Source organism: Diospyros lotus, chromosome 5 (assembly GCF_014633365.1).
Source record: "Diospyros lotus cultivar Yz01 chromosome 5, ASM1463336v1, whole genome shotgun sequence".
Classification (NCBI taxonomy): domain Eukaryota; kingdom Viridiplantae; phylum Streptophyta; class Magnoliopsida; order Ericales; family Ebenaceae; genus Diospyros; species Diospyros lotus.
Genome location: NC_068342.1, coordinates 20,249,322 through 20,272,463, shown reverse-complemented (window position 1 = coordinate 20,272,463; position 23,142 = coordinate 20,249,322). Strand labels below are relative to the sequence as shown.

Genomic DNA, 23,142 nt, shown 5'->3' with positions numbered 1-23,142 from the left:
TCATATACCGAGTTGCCTGCTAGCATTGTGGATCAGAAAGAAAAAGTGCTCCGTAACCGTACGATTCCCTATGTAAAGGTCCAGTGGCAGCGACATACCCCTGAGGAGGCTACTTGGGAGCTAGAGGAGGAGATGAGGCGACTTCATCCTCAGTTGTTTGCCTAGCCAGGTACGAATTTCGAAGACGAAATTCTTTTTAGGGGGGAGGATTTGTAACGCCCGTAAATAGCTATTAATTTAATTTTGGGGGTAATTGGGTTTAAGAGAAATATCAAAATAATTTGTGGTGGTTAAATAAAATTAAATTAGGTGATTTTAAGGAAATAAGAATTTAAGATAATTAATTTAATTATTTTAGGAATTTCTGGAATTACAGAAAAATTAAAATAAATTTAATTGTGGGATTTTCAGAAATTTCGGGTGTTAATGTAATTAATTAAGTGGGTGTTAGTGTAATTAATGGAAACTTAAGGGTGCTGGCGTGAATCACGGAAAAGCCAAAAATTCACCTTAAATATAACTTAAATCCTATATAGGTTGAATAGGCTTGCGGGCGCGAGCGGTCGCGCGCGAGGGCGACCAGGATGTGGATGCGGGATCGAATCCGCAGGCAGGCGCGCGAGGCTGAGGAATTTTGGCTGATTTAATTTAGCCTTGACGTCAAAACAACGTCGTTTTGATAGAGGCGGTGGCCTCCCCCGCGGCCTGCCGCGCGCTGCCACGTGGCCCCCCCTCCCTTGCTCACTTTCGGCCGAATTTTTAAGCCCGATTTCGGGCGTAATTTTTGCAGTTCGAGTAGTGGGAAATTACAGAGAAAAAAACATCAGCGTGCGCGAGGGAAATTGAGGAATTTGGGCTTCAAAAATTGGATTAAACTCCGTTTAATCCCTGATTTAATTATCCAGGTATGTACCTCAGCTAGTAATTAATATTTTCTGCGGTTAAAATTTCATTTGGGGCCCAATTTTATTAATTTTGTCAATAAATGGAATATTGCAGTTGGTATAACTTTGACCGTGTTTGGTCAAATTGAGCTTAAGGCTATCTCCGGAAAGGCAAGTTCTATATACCCTCATTGTCGATTCTTTCGATGTCAATTTATTTGGCCTCCCTTCGTTAGATTTGGCTGTTAATAAATTATGGAATTTAATCGGTGTGTTTAATAATTTAATTTATTAACCTGGTTTCGAGGGTATTAATCGTTGGTTGCCTACGGGGGTTTGTATCACCCCCAATCCTATGGGAATGATGTTGTACTCACCCGGGGCTAGGTTCTTAGCTGTCGGGTATTATTATGGATTTTCAATTATTTATTGGCTAGAGCGGTTGGGCAGTGGGGGCAAGGGTTAGCCATTCGGTGACGGTGAAACTGTTGTATGGTCTATTTTAGGCCGTCAGATGGTCTCTCCTGGTCACTAACCGCTGACCGGTGTCAGGCACTGCTAACCTACTCTACCGTTATGTGATTATAGCATGCCTGATTATTTCATTTTTGTTGCATGGTTTGGTATGCACATGGGTTCGGGCTGCATGATGGGATCATCGTGATTTGGTTATGCTTGATCACAGACATTTTAGATTGGTCAGGTTGCATCCAACACGGCATATGCATCGCGTGTGATTTACTACGTGGGCGGAGCACGGCTTGATGCCTGGATGTATGGGCGCCTTGTATCACGTTGGTGCTCATTACGCCTTGCATTTTATACACATTGCATGGTTACTGGTAGTTATTAGTTCTCGGACGGGAGTACCGTTCCAAGGGAGCCTTTGGCTCGGCTGTCGGGAGTACCGGCAGGGATACGGGTGACGGGAGTACCGACCCGGGACAGTGCACACAGGTTTGTGGTGATTTGTGTTGCCTTTCAAGGCAGCGGCAGGTTGGTATGGGACTTGGGTGCCAGGTGTTCTATGTGGGCCCCAAGGACCGATATATGTTTTATTATGCGGCACTGTTGCGTTGTTGCGTCACATGACTTGTGTGTACATGTGGGTTTATATTTGGGGTGATCTTCTCTTCTGTTTCGTTTACAGCCTTCCTTATTATATTAACTTGCTGAGTGTTGTGACTCACCTTGCTTTCCATCATTCCAGGTAAGGGTAAGGCTAAAGTCGAGGGCGAGGACCGTGCCACCTAGCAGCCAGCCGTGTCGGTAGGGTGTACAGTTAGCTGCCCCCGTTTTCTCTGATGTTTTGTTAGGAGTTCTGACTCTCATTTTTGACTGTGCCCGGTTGTTCCTTGTATCATTTATCGTTGGCACAGGTGTCTGTATATTTTTATATACTCCTTGACTGCTGTTCCAGCAGGGTACTTGTAGGCGTGCATGTCTATTGTTTTGCTTCCGCTGTTGTATTTTTCATATGTATGCATGCCAGGGTATTTTTGTCTTGTGTTTGTTTCTCTTCTCTTATGTAGGCGTTCTCGTTCGAATTGATCGGACGATTGGGATATCCGAGCGGGGATGCCTACAATTCTCAAACTAAAAATAGAAATCAACAAACTGTCAAATTTTGTCTAATTCGCTAGACAAAGTGAGGGAGAGAAAACGTGAATGTATTTTTTGTCAAACTATTAACATTAACAACAATTAATAAGAAGGAAAGTGTGTAGACAAATTTATAAAATTATGAGAGATCATTGTCATTTCTCAAATGTAAAGAGAAATTTTATATTTTTACGAGCTTAAAGAATACTAAGTATAATTTACCCAATTAATTATGTGCCAACAGATTGGAACAAGTGATTGAACTGTAACTTGTAATTTTAGTAAGATGCTTTCTTCTAGATTTCAAAAAATTCTATCTCTATTATTGTGAGAATTAATCCTAATTGAGGATGGAGAAGGAAAGGGATAACTACTAAAATATATTTTGAATTTATTATAATATATATTTTTCATTATTATGAAAATTTAAAATCACTTCGCGAACTTTTTTATGTAAAAGTGTGCAAACGGTTGATTCAATTATCGAACTAACTGAAATTTACTAACTGATTAAACTGAATCGATGAGTAAAATCGAATCGAACCAACCAATTAACCTAAAAAATCGAACTAACTAATAACTAAAAAAATCAAATACAATATGTATAAATTTAACTAAATAGATTAAATCAAAAAACGTAAAAACAAAAATGAAGAAAACCTATGTTATCAATAAAAAATACACAAAATCGAAAAAAACCTACGTTGTTTTATAACATCGAAATAATATCGTTTTAAAATTTGGTCGATTCAGTTAGTTTGGTTTTTTCAACCAAAAAGCTGAACCAAAGACCAAAAATCGAATTTTTGAAAAAAATTAATCGAATCCAACTTTTCCTCTACTTTTATCTATCTTTGAAAAATGCATTGATTATTTTTGAAATAATTTTATCTATGAATATTTAGAATTCAAGTATGTTTCTTTTATGTTAAAATTAAATGGTTTGGATATAAAGCTGTAACGAAAAAGTTTAATAAAAATATATATTATAACAAATTTCAAATATATTTGTATAATCATTAGAAAAAAAGGGAGGGACCAGAATGCACCCATCCGAACACAGTTTTGCAAATTTAAGATTTAACAAAATTTAATATGCAGTAAATATATATAGATGTAAATAAGAGGGGGAAGGGTGGATAATATAATTAATTAATTAATTAATCAGCAAGCAATTGGAAATTAAATCGATTTTATTATATGTTACATGTTGATGATGATAACCAAATCTCTTGAGTCCTAAAGAATAATAAAGTTGGCAGGCAGCCACTACAAATAGTTCAAACGAGGAGCCCTTCTTTCTTTGATTTTCTGCCTTTCCATGGAACCACTTGCTTAAGCCCTTGATATATGGTGGCCTGTACTCACAACACACACACACACACCCACAATTCTTAGGAACAGCCTTACTTCAAAAAATTATTATCGCTTTATAATTAACCCATTTCCCTTTGGCTAATCAAATCATACCCAGAGGAGCCCCCTTGCTCTCATATTATTTCTTGCCCTCAAGGTTTATAAATTATCTTAATTCATTTAAAACGTGTGATGTGATTATATATTCTACTAGAGATAGTGTTGAAAATTGACACACAATCTAAAAATTAAGAGAAGATAGTTTCAAGAGAGAAATCTAGAGACTTGGGAGGAAAATATACAAAAATAAAGAAAATTCTAGAAACTATTAGTTTTTCCTTGAGCAAAAATCTAGAAAAATATCTAAATTTAGAACCAACTAAGAATTATATATTATCTAAGAAAAATAAAGAATTCTCTAAAAAATTGGTAAAGCAACAATGGAGGCTTATGGGGGGGGGGGGGGGGGGGGGGGGGGTTGGGGCGCCATATATAAGGCAAGCCAAAACAAACTATAAACCAATTGTCTCTCAAAGCTTTCTATCAAAATTCTCTACCATCTTTCTAATTTTGGAGATAAGGGCTCTAACTCAACCATATTTCTTTCCCTTTAAAACTTTTCGTCAATCACTAAAATTCCAACAATTGGCATCAGAGCTACATTAGTTCACTACTAGGCGTAGTCTTCCTCTTTCCATAAAAAATATCGTCTCTCTTTTTCCAAATGATTTGAGTCCAATAACTCATCTATTCCAATTGACATCCCAATGTTTCATGAAGACAACTATGATTTTTGGTCCATAAAAATGAAGACCTATTTTTTGTCTCAAGATTTATGGAACATTGTTGATGAAGGATTTATAATCCTTAAAGATGTATCCACTGTATCAATTGCCTTAGAGAAAGAAATTGAAAGATAATCAACTAAAGGGTTCACCAGCGCTATTTATTCTCCAAGTCACCATTGCCATACAAACAAAGAAAGGCCTTAAGATAAGGGATTTCACCTTTTGCACCCAAAGAAAGGCAAGAGATACATTAGCCTCCATGTGCTCACCATTACCAATTCTGACTTTTGATGTAATCTTTTCAAGATTGCAAAATATACTGCCATCCTTAGTCATGTGGTTGCTACAGGCAACGTCAAGATACCACAAGTCATTTTTCTTTTTTGTTGTAGCTTGGCAGACATAAAAGAGATGCTCATCTTCTTCCTTTTCTTTAGAAATGTTTGCTTGGTGATTTACTTTTAATCGACAAGCCTTATCAGTATGTCCAAACTTTTTTGCAGTTCCGACATTGGAAGGCCTTGGAACCAACAATCTTTCTCCAAGTGGTTTTTTCTTTTACATAAACCACATGGTGGGTGGGTGTCTGCCTTGATTTTCTTTTGATAATTTCTTTCCTCCTTTAGATTTTTGAGACTGTATATTTAGTTTATACTAAAAAGCACTTTCCATCGAGCCTTCATTACACCTACTCAATCTTTTTTCGTATACTTCTAGAGAGCCCATTAACTCTGTTACTGACAAGGTTTCAATATCTTTTGATTCTTCAATTGCACTACTGATAGGATCAAACTTTTCTACGCATGATATTAGTATTTTCTCCACAATCTTCTTATCTAAGATTGTTTCTCCATAGGCTCTCATTTGATTCACTGATTCCATTATTCTGGAATAGTAATCCTTTACAGACTCAGAATCTTTCATTTTCAAAATCTCTTCTTAGTGTTTGAAGTTTGACAGTGTGTGCCTTTGTGTTGCCTTGAAACTCCTCCTACAACGTATCCCATGCATTCTTAATTAGCACTTGTAGCTTCTATTATTATGGAGAATAATTCATCTGCCATAGCTTGTTGGAGAATAAATAGCACCCATGAATCCTTTAATTGATTATCTTTCAATTCCTTTCTCTAAGTGGCCGACATAGTGGATACATCTTCGGGAATTGTAAACCCTTTACTAACAATGCTCCATAAATCTTGAGACAAGAAATATGTTCTCATTTTTACGGACCAAAAATCATAGTTATCTCTATGAAAGATTGGCATGCCAATTGGAAGAGATGAGTTATTGGACTTAACCATTTGAAAATAGAAAGATGAGATTTTTTATGGAAAGAGAAAGACTATGCCCAGTAGTAGTGAATGGATGTAATAGAAAGATGAGATTTTTTATGGAAAGAGAAAGACTATGCCCAGTAGTAGTGAATGGATGTAGCTCTGATACCAATTGTTAGAATTTTAATGATTGATGGAAAAGTTTAAATGAAAAGAAATTGAATTGAATAAGTTCAAGGTTTTAGCTCCCATTATTAATGAATTGAACGTAGCTCTCATGTTACAATGGGAGTCTCCAAAATTAGAAAGATGGTAGAGAACTTTGGTAAGAAATTTTCGGAGGCAATTGGTTTGTAGTTTTCTTTGGTAGGAAAATTCTAGGCTTCTATGGTTGCTTAACCAATTTTTTTTGAGAATTCTTTATTTTTTTTTTAGATAATAATAATTCCAAATCTAGATTTTTTTTTTTTTTTAGGTCTTTCTAGATCTATACTTGAGGAAAAACTAATAGATTTTTCTTTACTTTTATATACTTTCCTCCCAAAGTCTCTAGATTCCTCTTTTAAGATTATCTTATTTTAATTTCTAGAATGTACATCAATTTTCAACACTCCACCATTAGTATTTTTTTTTTATTATTATTATTTTATGCATATATTGAACCCAAATGAAACTAAATAAATTAATCGAATCGAACCGAAATCTTCTAAGGCTTGATCTTGAAAGGCTTACCCAGAGGTGAACAAAACATAACGGAACTGAACTTACCCAGAGGTGAGTTCTGACGCGAGAGACGCTGCTGGAAAGGCTTCCGTTTCTTCTAAGGCTTGATCTTGAAATCTTCTTCCCTCTTTTTGCATTATTATTGTTATCGTCGCCGCCACCACCAAAATCTGCCAAGTAGTCCAAGGAGGAGGAGGAAGTTGCAAAGACGAAACTACCCTCACCTGCAGGTTCCTCGCTGCTGCTGCTTTGGCCTGTAGCTGGTTTGCTAATTCTCCAAGACCCAAAGAAGAAGCCTCTGCCCTTGTACTTGGAACCACCAAACTGCACTCTCTCTGGACTCTCATTGTCATATCTGCAGCCAAAAGAGCCTGCCCCATGAATATGATGATGTCTTCTGCCCATGAACCTGAAAGAAGAAGAGGAGGACCGGATGCCAATGCCGCCGCCCAGATAGGGACCGTCGAGGACGGTGGTCGGCGAGGGCGTTTTGGTCATTCTGGAGGAGGACCCATGATGATGATCCTGTAGCTGCAGCCTGGGAGGAAGCTCCAAGCAGAAGTTCTTGGTGGGATTTGGCGTAGTAGTAGTAGTAATAAGGGCAGTCGAGTAAGAGAGGGGCTTGCCGGGCTCTTCCTCCCACCGGAATGGAACTGAAGCCGAGGTGTGGAGTGGCGTTAGCATTCCCGACCAAGGCTCCGGGGATGAGCAGTGCATACTAAACAGTGGAAGCTTTGGCGTTGAGGAACTTGCCTCTTCTCCCTCCGATCCCATCTCTCTCTCTATCGCTCTCTGTATGAAGAGAGTCAGTAATCAGAATAGTGCTTCAGAGAAAGAGTCAGAAATCAGAATAGTTTTTCAGAGATAACTGGAGAGAGAGAGAGAGAGAGAGAGAGAGAGGGTGGGGCAGAGGCCTTGTTTGTGTTGGATGGTGTCTGTATAGTTGTCAATTAGAGTGGGATGTGGCACAAATTAAGCACCAATTAATTATGGTTGGTTTGGAATTTTCTTCAATCCATCGCTTTCTTAATTCCCCCTTTGATCCCTGCATTGGATTCTATCATATTTATTATGATCAAGAAAAGTCAGCCTCTCTAGTGACAAGACTCTCATTTAATTTGGACTTTTACCTACCATATATATATACATAATGCACTCCTCCTCTTACCCGTCCAATTCCAATCCCTATTACATTTCACATACACATAAAAGATATTATTATTTCATATATATGAGCAGTGTTGCATGCAAGTTTCCTTGAACCCAAGCACCAAAAACAAGAGGTTTAATCACAAGAAGTCATTTATTTAATATTTCTGTACAAAAAAATAACTTTAAGATGATGACATTTACATCTCATCGTCATTATATATATATGTGTGTCTATATCTCTAGTTATTTCATTTATAAGTTTTTTCTGTTGTTTTGTATGTAAAAATCATAAAAGAGAAAGAGGGAATTCATTCATGCTCCCACTCCCAGCCAAGTATACGGAATAGGTGGCCTACTCCTTGGAAAGAGCTTTTAATTATTGTCTGAATTCTCGAGAAACAGTCAACAATATATATATATATATATCTTGATAATTTGGTTGAAAATATTACATTTTATGGGCGAGTTTGAGAATAGGGATTTGATTAGATTTGGGTAATCTTTAAGTGATGGAGCTAATAATGCTGTCGAAATTTGTAGTTCTTATGAATTCTCTAAAAAAAGAATTAAGCTTGCACTCCTAGCCTTTCACATAATGAAAAGAAGAAAGGCGTAGCAACAGAGAGGGGCTGCTACCAAATCACTCAATAATGGAACATAAAAGCCAAAACTTTCCACCTCAGTGCATATATATATGCATAGACATGCACAAAGTCAAAAAAGGAAGGAAGAAAGAGAGAAAGAAAGGAAGGAAAAAGCACGGCACAGCACACCACAGCACTTCACTTGCTCTGTGGGTTATTTATTTAGTCCTAAGAATGGGCAAAGAAAAGGATACACGTCTAATAATTAATTAATTAAATCAAATGTCTCTCTTCTTTTGACTTTCCACCTCTCTGTTCCCAGTCCTTCAAACCCATCAGTATCAGCACGGCTTCACTTAATTAGTGGCCCAACCAATTAAATAAATCTAATTCCAGGCTTCCAATTGCTTTGGTTTTTTTTTTTTTTTTTTTTTTGAAAAATAAAAAATAAAACCATATTAGGAGATAAACAATAAAATTGGTAAATGTAAGAAATTCAAGTTGTGTAAATTATTTATTTAAAAATAAAAAGAAGATATACGGACAGGAATGAATGATCTTGTTCCATCCTGCAGGTACGTAAATAAAACTAACAAAAAGTCTTCCCAGCGTGTGCAATTCTCCCTTTTCAAAAGTCACACAGCGCAATGTAACACGTCAAGTTGAATGCTTATGATTTTGGTTTTGTGATCCACGAACGACAAAGAAGAGAAAGAGAGCCAGCCAGCCAGCCAGCCATCCGTCGTCGATAAAAAGGGTCCACACCACACCACACCATGAGCACAGCAGCATTAGCAGCAGATGGTGTATATATATATGCATGGTACCGACAAAACACCAGCACGCACAGTGGGGAATGAAATTTATGCTTTTGCGACTTGCATTTCTAATTATTTAAGGCCTACAAAGTTGGGTGGGAGTTAAAAGGCTTGGCCTTCTGCCGTGTCTTGTCCATGAACAATCACGTTCAGAAATAGTTGCCTTCGATTCGAAGATTTAAGGGGTTATATATATATATATATATCAATACCTTCAATATTAATATATTAACACATTAAAATATTTGAGAAGACATAAATACTCTCCTTTAATAGATAAAATCATTATTTGGGACCAAAAAAAATACTGGAGCAAGAGGAACAAGAATAATTATATAATATATATATTTTTTAATTCATTTGGCACTATAACTTCACTTAATAAATTTACTAAAATACTTTTTTTGTTAATTCAATTCACACACACACACACCCCTCAATTCTAATGAGGCTCTTAAGAGAAGTCGTTAAGCCTATTGATTGGCTGCCAATACTATCACAACTAACATAACATCATTCCATTCGAAACGCGGGACTGAAGACTGAAAATATACTACTCTACTCGCTACTATTGCTAAGTTTCCTTTGCAACCCAAAAAAACCAAAAAAGAAGCATTGACATGCATATAATGGTCATGCTCCAGCTGTGCGCATGAAGGCATTAAAATTCCAACATTCACAACTTCTGACAGGTCATAGTCATAAGAATGGCCCAGACATACCGAGAGAGAGCAGGGGCGAGGATATTTTCATATCCGGATGGATAGCCTTCAATATGTACAATATTTGTTAAAATTACTAATAGGATGATTCCAAATATTTCATCCAATAAAACCACTAACCTGAACTACAAAATTAGACCTAATATCATCATTATTCTAAATCAATTGCAGTTCCAACTACTTGGCCCTGGCTTCCTCTGTCGGTAGGCAATAAAACGTGCTGAACTGAGATAGAAGTGACCTTCTTCACTATATATATTATGCATATATATATATATGATGGCAAGTCCTGTCCTGCTTAAAGTCAATTTTTGACACACCCAAAAAGCCATCCCCACACCCCCCCCCCCCCCCCCCCCCCCCCCCCCACCAGGGCAGAGCAACAACACTTTCAATTCATCTTCCACGAAAGTATAATGCCAACAGACTGTAAAAGATTCAGAGAGGACTAAAATACCTTCAACACCCCTCTGTTCTCCATCATGCATCAAAAGAACATCATCAAATATGCCAACAGAATGTAAAATGATTCAAAAGAACTAAAATCCAAACACTAGTTGTCCTCCCAACAAAAAAAAAAAACACAAAAACAATGATAAAATTACAGGCTTATCATTCAAAATAACACCAACCCCCTAGGTATTCACAAGATCCAATTCTAACCTTCACCATTGTGTTTCTTCCATTTTACAACCCAGATGGTTTCTGCCATTTCAATCAAAACCCAATCTTCTAGTTTGCTTCTGCTCTCTCTTGAGCAAGCTCCAAAAAACTGGGCAAATCCTGGCCTTTTTTTGCCCCCATTCCTATACCCTTCAAATGAAACCCTCAAGAGATTACAAAGAAAAAGAAAAAAGAGAGACCCCCCCCCCCCAAAAAAAAAAAAGGGTAAAATACAACAAAGGCAAACTACTCGGATCTGAGCTCCGAATCCAAGCTCACAACTGTTCCTTCACCCTCCAAAGATGGCCCGGGAAGCTTGCATCTGGGACGCATCTTCTTCACTTCCTCGCACGAATAAATTAAGATTTTCCTTACCATCTCACAAAATTCCCTGCAAGAAGAGTTTCAAAATAATGAAGGAATTTGAATAGGGCATCAAGAACCAATCGAAGAAAATAACAAGTGCCAAAATTCTCAAAAATACTCACGGCCATGGATCATCTCCAACGAGCATCATATCCCCCTCATCATCAGCATAAACAATTTCCCATTTGTTACGAGGGCGAAGTTCCCCTTTAATCTCAAACATATTCTCCAACTCATTAAAGAGTGCATCATAGCCATCCAATGCAAGCAAGTCAACAGCACGACCAACAGCAACTCCTTGCATTTGAACCTTTTTCAAACACCCAACACATAATCGTTCATCAGAAACAATGAATGCAGACTAAGGTAATGACGAAAGCAAGAGACGTATTTGTGTTCTACCTTAGTACGAGTTCTTGTAGAAGTACTGCAAGATTGTTTGCCCTCTGTATCTTTCTGTGTTGACCCTGCTTGAACTTGCTTATGTCCCTGGAAGGACTTCAAAAGGTTTGTATTATGAGCTTTACCATCTTCAGACACCATAACTGGGATGGAACTCTTGAAACCACCAGACATAAGGCCACTAGGAGATGCAGATTCCTTCTCTGGACAAGCAGCACTGTTGTATGTCAGATCAATCCCAAACAGCCGACAACCAGTAGAACTCTCTGATCTTTTCCACTTCTCCTCCTGATCAAGGGTTATAGTACTGCTTGGCCTTGATGAGAAATGTGAGGTATAATCAGGAAGGACGTTCCGAGCTGCTGCATTTTTACTGTCTTCCATCGAATTGCATAACAGATTTAAAGAACCGTTCCCAACTGGCGAAGGAGGCAAGATTCCATCTGCCCAGGGCGGCCTTGAGCTACAGTAGCTGCTGCTATTAGTGAGATGGCTGCTTAGGTCTTTCTGCCTTGGAGACCAGATAGCTTGGCTTTCACTGTTTTGGCCATCTGTCACACTCCCCATGTGGCTGAATTCAAAGGATGTTGCTGATCCAGGGAACCAGAAGGAAGAAGCCATTGAACTGGTAGTGTTTTCTACATTTAAAAGCGCAAACAGATAAATGATCGGAATGGAGATTGGGTCACTCAAGATACATACGTATGCAACAGTGTTCTTATCATACCAGCAACTGGAAGATCAATAGATCGGGACCTTTTGGAAAAATTTAACGAAGCAGAAGCTACAAAAGGTTCAATCTCCCATGGTGAGACCCTATCCGGTCTGTGTATAGTTGCAGGTTCATCCCATTGGACCTGAAAGAAAATATAAATGGGAACAAGCCAGACAAAAACCAATAAACAAGACAATGGTCAAATTTTTGAATCACAAGTTTGCGCACCTTCAATGACCTCCATTTAGAATCTTGCCATTCTGATGATATATCTCCAACGCCAACTATAGTTCCAGTGAATCTGACCAAAAGAAAAACAAGAATCATCGGTCAAGAAGCTAATAATTCTCAAAACCCCCACAACATACAGCGAAAAATTAAAGATACCTTCTCTCAGGATAATCTTCTCCTTCAAATCTCATCTTGAACCGCATGCCAACTGAGAACTTATTGTTATCAGACTCCAGATATTTGTTCAGTCTGATTATAAACTGGCTTGTCCTGTTTAATAGTACATAAAAAACAAAAGTAACATTAAAATATAACGAAGGATAACTTGAGAACCAAGAAGAAAAACTGAAATAACATATCACTAGGGGAGGAGATGTGTGCCAGTGTGAGAGAGACAGAGAGAGAATTACACCTTGGTTTGTAGTACACAACAAAAAAGGTTTGTGAAGAAATAGCATGAAATGCTGTGGCAAGCACTCCTAGATGCATGCTCTGGCTGGAAATCACTGATGGTGGCATAGCACTATGTTGCCAAGCAAGTCGCCGGACCCCGACTCGCAGTTCCCCAGTATCACCTCTGCATAATAGTCCTTCAAGTTAGCTACCACCAAAAATTACACCACATTGAAAAACCAAAAGGGCCCCCAATAAAAAGTTATGAAAAGTACTATAGAGCACACCCCGTGCATGAGGCTCTCCAACTCGGGAGGGTAAAGGAAAGTCATTTTTGTGTGCAACCTTACTCTTACTTCGTAAAGAGATTGCCTCCGCAACTCAACCTATGATCTTCCAATCACAAAAGAGTGACCTTACACATACTATGAAGCCTCACCCTCATTATAGAAACTGCAACAATAAAAAAGAGGAAAAAGAAAAAGAATCCAGCACCAAGTACCTCAGGAAAACAAAAGCATCCCCTGCAACTAATCTCTTGGAAGTCACAAATGTACTCCAGCCTGTTGTGAGCAAATGCCTTCGCGGTTGACCTGATTATACAATTACAAGTTGATAACAAACACAAATATGGATTCACTTTTCAGTTTTCACCATGTTATCCATCCCAGAACCAAATAACAAACAGCAAAAGTGCAGATAGTGCCTTTCAAAAAGTAGCAATTTACCTCGGAATATATGCTTAAATCGCCACTCGTACCCATGAAGATCTTTGGCAACCAAATCCTGAGTTGGGGTGGACTGGGTCATGTCCTTGAGGATATCAAAGAACGCTTCAAGTGTAAGGGGATATCGAACACTTCATACAATTCAACACAATAAAGTAACCCTATTTCTTTTAGGAAAATGAGCACGGCAAAATGTAATAAATACTAAACAGAGAATTGAGAAAAGCATAGAGAAGAGACAAAGATATGTGGTTCGTCCATGAAGGTTACATCTAGAAATATAGTAGTCAATGTTAAGATATAACAGTATATACAGAACTCCAAATATAGAGATGAATTGAATTCTAGCAACCAGAGACTTTGGGGTTGTTAACTAAACCTAAATCAAATAACAATTATTACCTACAATTTCCAACATGCTAATCAAAGTTTTAGGTTTCTGGAAATGAAACAATACAATCGTCCTAAGTTTTCCTCAGCTTTCTGGTTGGACTGAACAGAAAGGTAATGAAAATAGAAGAAATTACCAGCTGAGGCAGGCATTCATTTGCATGCTTCCGAAGAACAGAGAACCCTCCGTGCGTGCTTGTATCAGATGCAGTCAAAATCTTACAAAATGACTGAACAGTCGGTCTCGGTTGCTCAGGAGGACATGGATCAGGATCTATAGGTTCCTTTTCCTACTTGCATCACCACATAAAATTAGAACAGGAAAATCATTGTACTTAAAAAGAAACAATTTTTACAATACAAGAAGCCCTTTAAAGAAATTATCATTTTAAAAAATTGTAACACTAATTTCTTACATCAGCTTGTGGGAGTAAAGTGATCTGTGCATAAACTTCATCTGTTTCCGGCTCCGCCTATTAGTTGAATCAACAAAGATACCAATGATCCAAAGCTATATATGAACTCAAAGAAAGCAAAAATAGAGTTTCCTATAAGAAAGATCTTAGTTCGGGAATGGAGTACCATTAGTCGTACGTGTATAACGCGACAAAGGATCTTCGAGGGAAGATTAAACTGTGGAATTTGTTGAACATATTCCTGATTTGTTGATGCCTGTAACTGCAAACCCCCAAATGGTTTTCCAGCCAAATCAGAACAAAGCTCCAGATTCAAATCAATGAAGAGGCTCATAGGTACACACACGCACACACAGAGGGGGGTGACAGATGGATAGATAGGTATGGAAGGGGAGAGAAACAGTTGCATACTTGTTCCATATGGCCTTGAGGAAAGTAGAAGACTCTCTCGTTTATCTCAGGTATATCAACAAGAGGACCCGCACATGCCTTCCACAGCTCCACATACAGATGGTCATTCTCCAAACCTATTGATCAAAAAATTAAAAAAAAAAAAAGAAAAAGAAAGAAAGAAAAGATCAGTTAGCGTCAGGCAGGACTCTTTTCCTCCGTTTGGTTGCCGAGAAAGTGAAATCAGGAAAAATAACAAGTGTTAGACACTTCAGTTGCTCGCCGAAACAAACAAATCGCAGGTTCAACACAATTTTTCTTCCCCTTTCCCCTTCGAACACTTTCTCAGCAGCCAAAGCAGAAGGTTTAAGCACCGCATTTCACAGAAAACAGCTCGAATCAAAAGTCGCCGCACCTGATTCGCGGCGTTCCACGGCTTGCGCCATCAGAAGCAGCCGAACCAACAAACCTCGCAATACTCAAGAGACAGAGAAAGAGAGAGAAACAAAAGCCTAAAGGACAAGCAGAAAGAGCTTCTTCAGAACACGCTCTTCAGCCTACTCCAATATGGATCATCGTTTTCATCTTCGCCCTTATCGTCGTCATCACCACCAATACAAACAAGCCACCGATTTATCTGGAACAAATATCCTAAAAACCTTTTCGGTTGCTGCGATATCCGCACCTACTCGCTTCAATGTGAATTGTCCCCGCTCTCACTCTCTCTCTCTCTCTCACTCTCTCTCTCTCGTCAGTTACAAAACCACTCTGAGCCTTTGTCTTCTCAGCAATAAAACCGCTTACCGTCCTCTCTCTCTCTCTCCTTCTCTCGCAGCGTCTTGCTCTATAACTTGCGTTGCATTAGTTTCTCTCTCTATATAGGCGTTTGTTTTTCTCCGTAAGTTGAGTTGAGTTTAACCGTGGTTACATTTGAGAAGAGGAAGTCGGGTTGGTTAATCTGTACGGCAATGAATAAGAGCCGTCAATAACGGCCGTCATTTAGTCAATATAAAATACTCAAGTTGTAAATAACCATTGTCATTTTGGCTCCAATGTAAGATTTTCGTAATCGTAAGGTAGTTTTTGCTATTTTTTAAATGATAGGGATATTATTTATAATTTTGCATAATTTTAAGGGTGCCTCTTTGTAATTTATCCTTTAAATAACGATTAATTATCAAAAAAAAAAAAAAAACTAAACTTTGTTTGTGAATTTTTAACAATAGCATCTTGCTTTTATTTAATTTTTTAATTATAAATTATCATCCATCTTATTAAATATTATCATTAAAATATACAATGAGATAAATGATAAAGTACAATAAATATAAATGTAATATAAAATTATAAGAATGTTATGTTATTCACGCGAACTTGTAAAGGGGGTGTGTGAGATTGTGAGTCTCACCCGACCCCCTTTATTTACTCACGTTAAATAAATTTATATTACTCTACACAAATAATATAACATTTTAGTATAAGATTATTATATTTTATTTTTAATTTCAAATATTTTTATTAATTAATAATAAATATATTATATTTTAAAACATTTTATCAACCTATTTAAGTTTCAAAATAAAGCATCATTTTTGAAAAAGGCAATACTAACAATTCCTCCCATGCATTAGTTAAACAAACAATAAATGAGTCTTGTTTTTAAATAAAATATATTTATTATATTTTATTATTAATATTTAAATAATTTTATTAATTAATTAAATATTTCGAGAAACACAATAGATTTATCACTAGGTAAATAAATAATTTGGATGTTAAAATAAAATATAATAAATGTGCATTATTTAAAAATAATATTTATTTATTATTATTTAATTATTATCTAAATAACAATAATTAACATTACTTGTTAAAAATAATATCCATTTATCGTACATTACCTTAAACACTAGTTAACATTATCTTCAAAATTAAGTAAACAAAAATAAGTAAGATTTATTAGAAAATACCAAAAAGAAAAGAAAAAAAAAACGAGTTGTAAAACTAACGGAACCGTTAAATATGGAAAGAGTTATAACGGCGTCTGTAGCGTCTCCATCGTTGTCCGGATTATGGCCGACAAGTTCTGTTGGCTCCGAGTAAACCCGGCAACAAATAATATTTTCCCCAAATTAACTCCTTTTTTTTTTTTTGTCTATTTTATTTTTATTTTAATTTCAATTATGTGTGGATTTTTTTTCCTGTGGAGGGGTTGCTTCTGGCCTTGGAAATGGAGATAATTACACAAATAGCCTCTCTGGTTGGCCCCACCTGAAGTCTCCGTACGTTTGATGGAGTAAGTTCTTATCGTACTTGGCTCCACGCTCCTTTGACCTCGAGAGTATTCCAATCGCTCCGACCACGCAACTAAGTGGTGGTATATGCATTCTAATACCCAGGTATCATATCCGTTTGAAGAAGCGCGCGTCGTCGAGCAGTATCCATAGAAGAGCGTAGATTTTGTTAGCATTAACAAGAAACCTTGTGCAGCCCCCAACGTGTTCGGATCAGTTATATGAGGGAGCCCACGCCACACGTCATTAAATTTCGCCACGTGGTATGTCCTGGCCGTACAGACGTGTCGAAAACCCAATGGCTTGTCCTCTTGCAGGCGGGACATTCTGTGCCCCGGTTATCCGAACACAGTAATACCAACGACGCTAGTTCTTTCACTTTTTGGGTTTTTTTTTTTGTTTTTATTTTTTTCCCAGTAAATATTTTATTTACTTACTCTTATTATTAATTAAAAAAATATGATATTTTAAATAAATATTTTTATGCGATTTTCAGTGCCCGTATCCTCTATTACGTTAGAAAAAATAAATTATAAAGTAGATCTTTAATTTTTACGTAAATCGAAAATCAAATTGATGATTTATTAATTGATATTAATATATTATTTATTTAAATTTAAAAAAATAAATAAATACAGTAAAAATTGCAGTGAACACTTCCCAATATTGAATGAGCAGACGTGAATGCGTAGGCACAATAAAAATAAGGCCCCGTCCGAGGTATCGGGCGTGCATCTCATTAATGGCCTTAATTCTTTCAAAATTGCGATAGATTATTATATTTCTTTCCCCAATTATTTAAAGAGTGAGATCATAAGCTTACAATTCATTGATTACTCCAATTACTTCTTTCATTTTATTATAATTGTTTATTAACAATTATTAAATATATTTTTTAATTTTTAAATTTGAATCCATTATTAAAATTTAATCCGAGTCAAGTAATTTGAAAGAAATTTTAAATATAATTCTTTTTTTTTTTTTTTTGAGTTTTGGGGGTGTGAGGAGCTTTACTTCTTGCAACATGGAGAAATCTTATATGAACAAGTATATAATATCTCTTTAGAATTCGTGATTAATAAAGTGTGAGTGATTTGATAAAATTTCTAAATTTTAAAGATCTAAAAATTGGATTTCTTCAATTTTTTCGTAGTGAAATTATTTATTTCTGTCCATGAACATGGATCATTAATTGTGATTAAACCATGTATATTATATATTCTATTTTTACTTTTTTACTCTATTTCATATTATATTTTTACGACAACTGATATCCAAATAAATTCAAAATATAGTTATTGAAATATGAGGTTAAAAAGTTTAATGGATCTAGCAATTTCAATCTCTAGAAATTAAAGATGAAGGCTTTAGTATTTAAATGAGTGATTCTGTACAATTTATCTTCTTTTTTTTTTATTTAGATGTATGTTTAATAACAATCAAAATTTTTTGATCTTATTTGAAAAAAAATAGGAAGAAATAAACAATTATAACATTAATTTTTGAATATAATCTTTATCTTTTTAATAAAAATATTTTAGAAGAAAGAACAAGAAAGGAGAAGGATTGTGTCCACGCTAGACCTTCTCCCTCTCCTCCTTTAATTTCTTCCAAACAAGCCTTTGTTTGGAAACAATCCTCTTGTTTAATCTATTAATGACTAACATTTTTTTATTAGTTTTGCATAATCCCTTTAACATACTGTTAGATAATTAAGATTATATTGGAATAGAGTTATTTGATCATTTAAACTTGGCTAAAAGTATATTTATGCTCCTAAATTTCTATGTTTTTCTTCTTGTAAAATCGTAAACTTTTCGAGATTCCAAATGTATCATTGAACTGCTCAAAATCATTCATTTAAATATATGGCCAACAACTGATACTCACGCATGCTAATGTGAGAATTTTCTAATGTTTCATCAACTTCTTATCTCTTTCTTTCTTCGATATCTCTTCTCTTTACGGCATCTCCTCAACTCTCTTTTTCTCTCTAACGGTATCTCCTTAGCTCTTTCTTTTTTTGGTGTCTCCTCAACTCTTTTTTTCTCTTCAGTTACGTCTTTTCTCTATTTGGTGTCTCCTTTGTCTCTTTCGACTGTATCTCTTTCGACTGTCTTTTGCAAGAAATGCTACCCCAAAATAGCCCATCTTCAATCCTCTCATACGACGAGATAATGATTAATTTGGGCACGTCAATGACCCGTTTAACCCAACCAACCTAAGTAGCCCAATTGGAGGAGACGTACAAGACGTGAAGAGAAATGAGATGCAGTCAAATGAGACATAGCTGGAGAGAGAAAAATTATCTCGTCAATGCATGCGCATATCACTTGTTAGCTAATTATTTAAATAAGTAATTCTACACCATTTAGAGGCACATTTAGAACTATATATAAAATGTTAAGAAGTATAAATATATACTTTTGGCCTAAGTTTAAGGGTACATTTGAAACCATGAAAAGTTTAAAATTTCACACACAAAAAAAGAAAAACTTTAGAGCCATTTACACTTATCTTATCCAAATACAACCAAAGAAAACTCAATCAACTCAATTGGTGAATTTGTAAAAATTTACTACATAACCAATAATAGAATTATACAAATTCATCAACCCCCTAATATATTTGTGTATATGTGTGTGTGAGACAGAGTGAGATAAAAGGATGAAGTCACACATAGAGTATAATTTTATAGGTGGACTAAGTGTTGAGCAATACTCATTTACAAGTTTGTTATAATCTTAAAAGGTTGTTAGAAATCCTTAGCTTATCTTAAAAAATAATAAACCCAAACATGGCATGGATAGTGATATGACTTACTTTTTAAGTTTTTATTTTCAATTATGTTTGTGTTTTTTTAAGTTAAAAATTATTTTTTTAACTGTGTTTTATGATTGCAACAAAACTTCAATTATCTTTGTGTTCATTATAAAAATTGTAACAAACTTACAAGTTTAGTTAGTGAATTGTAAAAATTAAAAGTTTGTTTTAAAATTGTAAATAGTATTTTTTTAGATTTACCCTTAAAAAATTTTCATAGACCATCCCTAAAATTTGCCTAAATTACATGAGAGACGTCACAATGAGAAAGAGAGAAACATATAGATATAAAGACAAAAACATAGAGAGATAGAATGAAACATGATTGGCTATGAAACCTAAAAATTCATTGTTGATAGAGAAATGATTAACAATTACCATTGCTTGAGCTCTACCCTCAATCAAGAGATATATGAAAAGTATAAGTTTCATTTGAGAAAATTCTATAACAAAAATCTAGATTCTTAATTTTTCTAAGGTTTATTTGAGAAGGAGAGGGAATGGAAGGTAATATAGAAAGAAAAACTTATTGGTCATTATTTATCGCCACCCTTGTTGTTTTTCACAACTTCTTCATCGTGATGGTCACTAGAAAAGGTTCTAGAACTCCTTGTCTAAACTTGTTGGATACAACCATTGCAATGGGGTTCCAATTTCGTTGCGATGGTTGTCTCTAACAAGTTTGCGACATAGGGATTTCTTCCATATTGCCAAACCATTGATGTGAGAGGCAAGGAAAAGAGAGCACACTAATGCCAATGGCCATTATCGTTGAAATCTACTTAAATCTATGAAAGAGGATCGTAGAGAATAACACTAAACAAAGAAGAGAGAGAGAAAAAAAAAAAAAAAAAAGAAGTTGATGGATTAAAAAACAAAGATATAATAATCAATTTTCATAACAAATTAATTAATGGCAACCATAAGATGGATGTTACTTTTAAAAACACAAAAATAGTCTTAACATTTTAGTTAACACTATGAATGATATGTAAACCTTACTATTTAGAAAAGACAAAAAAAATAAAATAAATAAATAAAGAAAGATGGCTTAAAAATCCAATTGCTTTGGCAGCCTATTCCTGAAGGCCAGTTTCACATTTGCGACAATTAACAAATAGTAATGCTCCTTCTGCTTATTCCCATGAGAATAATTTTTCTTTATCCTTTAAAATTTATTTTTCAAGTCTAGTTGGATTCTCGTCACTGACTTTTAACTGTTTTTATCTTTACAAACAGTTTACTCTTACAACGTTAAGACTACAAAACAAAGGGTTAAATTGTAATTACATATATTCCTATTTTATGTGATTCGACTAATTATAACAAATCAATTTATATTGTAGTGACAACTCTGTTTCATGCTGCCAAAAAATAAGTATAAGTTTAAAGTTTCTTTTATAGAGGAGAAAAGAATTTATTTTTGAACTGATCGAAATTAAACCCTTTACAAAAATAATTTCTATAATAATAAAAAAATTATAACAACCCCAAACTGAGTCTAAGAAAAAATAAATAAACAAATAAAGTCACCCCCCCCCCCCCAAAAAAAAAAAAAAAAAGAAGGTATTTTTCTAGGGCAGACACCCTTTTTATCTTATGGAATATTACATATATATTTACTAATTATTATCATCATCATAGGTAATTAACAATTTGTTTGAGTTGAAGAACTTATGCCACCAACCAAGTGACTGGTCGGTGTAAATTTTAAAAGCATGTAAAATTCGATGAGTATATATATTCTCCATATATCTAATGCTATTATTATTATTATTAAGCTGTTTTTAAATGAAATAATAGTATACTAATTAATTAGTGATACGATCATGGTTTTAAGTCTTCTTGACTTAGATTTACTTTAACTAACATGAATAATATCAAATACTATAGTATTACATACTGGGTTTATAAAGATTAATTAATATATTAGAATAGAAATTAAACATGAATAAGTTAAGTCGCATCATTTTTGTATACAAACAAAGAAAGTTATCTAAAAGTTGTATTTGTAAGTGATTTGGAAGCATAAGGAGGACCACTCCTTTGATTAGAGAGGGTGGGATACAGATCATAGCCCTAATTTTTTAATTTAAGCTAATGTGCTTTTTGATTAGTCTTCCTTGGCATCAACCCGGGTGTGGTTTTACGGATTTGCCCTCCCCCGGGGAACCCAGTGGAGGGCAAACTGGAGTGCCATTCGGGGGAGTATGGAGGGTGATTAGGGAAGCGACGAGACCGATCATCAGAGAGTGTGTGTGTGTGTATATAATTGGTTTATCTTGGAAGCATATGTGATATGAGTGCGGTGCGCGTAGTGTGGGAAGTGAATCAATGATAGGGTGCATCATTATTGTGCATCTCTCGTGCACATAATACATTACTTTTTCCTTTTTTAATGCCACTTCTCTGCTTGCTTTGAGAATATTAACCACAAGATAAGGCCCTAACTTTAGTTAAAATGGGAAGGGGATTTGATTCCTACTTGGCACTGGCATCTTTTTACCATTAAGCAACTGCTTTGACTATCTTTCTTTCTTTCTTTTTTTAATTTTAATGTTTGATTCTCACGTAAGATGATTCACCATCCATCCGACAGTATGCATTGGCCAATTCTCTGAAATGAAGGGGGTATGTATGGGTATGGCGGCCAATATATACATACATATAGGAGCACTTTGGACATTTCAGGGTGTTAGCCAATGCAGTGGGCACATGTACTCTTATGGATAGATGATATGAGAGGGTCAAGGAAGGCCATCATAATATTCTTGGCAGTTGGGGGGCCGATTTCCAGGAAACTTGATGTGGGAAAGTGAGTTCCAATGGCGCTCATGGATGGTAATAAGAGTGAGATGGCATGATTAGGGGATAATGTTTGTTTAAGGGTTGTGGGTATGGGAAATTGGAAACGGACATGGAAAAAGCAAGGAGGCCAATTACATTGAGTTATTCCTGTGGCATTCGTCTCAACCAAACATAATAATATGTTCATTAGCATTATATACAGTCCAGTCCCACCCACCCACCCACCCACCCCCTTATTTAAGCTAAAAAATGACTCTTGCCCCTTCCTAGGGGTTAAGTTCCCAAATTCTACCAATTACTCTTAACAAAAAACATAAGCAAATTAATTTACTTAGTCAACCCCCGACGATACACCTAATTTAAAAATGATTCATTCTAAAAGTAGTCACTACTCTCGTTAGTATATAAATCGAAGTTGCCACGAAAAATACCTACATTTGGCTATATAGTTACCACTAAAGTGATTCAACAAGAAGATAGATGTTTAGTCTCGGAGACATGGCTCAGATGACAAAAGATGAACCATAATATATCGGTGTTATCTTAATGGGTTGTAAATTCGAACCCTGATCTCTTCGAGATACATCTCTCGATTTATCTCTTTTAACAAAATCAAGAGA

At 35.7% G+C, this 23,142-nt stretch overlaps 2 protein-coding genes across 2 annotated transcripts; both read right to left on the bottom strand.

Annotated features, from left to right (window-relative positions):
* Positions 1–3,661: 3,661 nt before the first annotated feature.
* On the bottom strand, positions 3,662–7,574 carry LOC127802843 (uncharacterized protein At4g00950-like). The gene is made up of 2 exons (XM_052338892.1): positions 6,673–7,574; positions 3,662–3,844 (listed from the first exon to the last, which is right to left on the bottom strand). The coding sequence occupies exons 1-2, from the start codon at positions 7,399–7,401 to the stop codon at positions 3,767–3,769; spliced, it is 807 nt and encodes a 268-aa protein (XP_052194852.1). The 5' UTR covers positions 7,402–7,574; the 3' UTR covers positions 3,662–3,766.
* Positions 7,575–10,482: 2,908 nt separating this feature from the next.
* Positions 10,483–15,455, bottom strand: LOC127802463 (auxin response factor 9-like). Its single transcript, XM_052338296.1, has 14 exons — positions 15,013–15,455; positions 14,619–14,734; positions 14,374–14,469; positions 14,208–14,264; positions 13,929–14,081; positions 13,402–13,486; positions 13,176–13,266; positions 12,693–12,857; positions 12,437–12,550; positions 12,278–12,350; positions 12,062–12,191; positions 11,335–11,972; positions 11,055–11,242; positions 10,483–10,957 (listed from the first exon to the last, which is right to left on the bottom strand). The coding sequence occupies exons 1-14, from the start codon at positions 15,041–15,043 to the stop codon at positions 10,813–10,815; spliced, it is 2,082 nt and encodes a 693-aa protein (XP_052194256.1). The 5' UTR covers positions 15,044–15,455; the 3' UTR covers positions 10,483–10,812.
* Positions 15,456–23,142: the final 7,687 nt, after the last annotated feature.

Bases quoted from the DNA above. Each gene is read 5' to 3' on its own strand.
- LOC127802843 (XM_052338892.1), bottom strand. From the start codon at position 7,401: ATGGGATCGGAGGGAGAAGAGGCAAGTTCCTCAACGCCAAAGCTTCCA. The intron at 3,845-6,672 runs GTAAGTTCAGTT...TTGTGAGTACAG, and splicing joins GCGTCAGAACTCACCTCTGG to GCCACCATATATCAAGGGCT.
- LOC127802463 (XM_052338296.1), bottom strand. From the start codon at position 15,043: ATGGCGCAAGCCGTGGAACGCCGCGAATCAG. The intron at 14,082-14,207 runs GTAAGAAATTAG...TGATGCAAGTAG, and splicing joins CTTTACTCCCACAAGCTGAT to GAAAAGGAACCTATAGATCC. The intron at 10,958-11,054 runs GTGAGTATTTTT...CTCTTCTTGCAG, and splicing joins GTTGGAGATGATCCATGGCC to GGAATTTTGTGAGATGGTAA.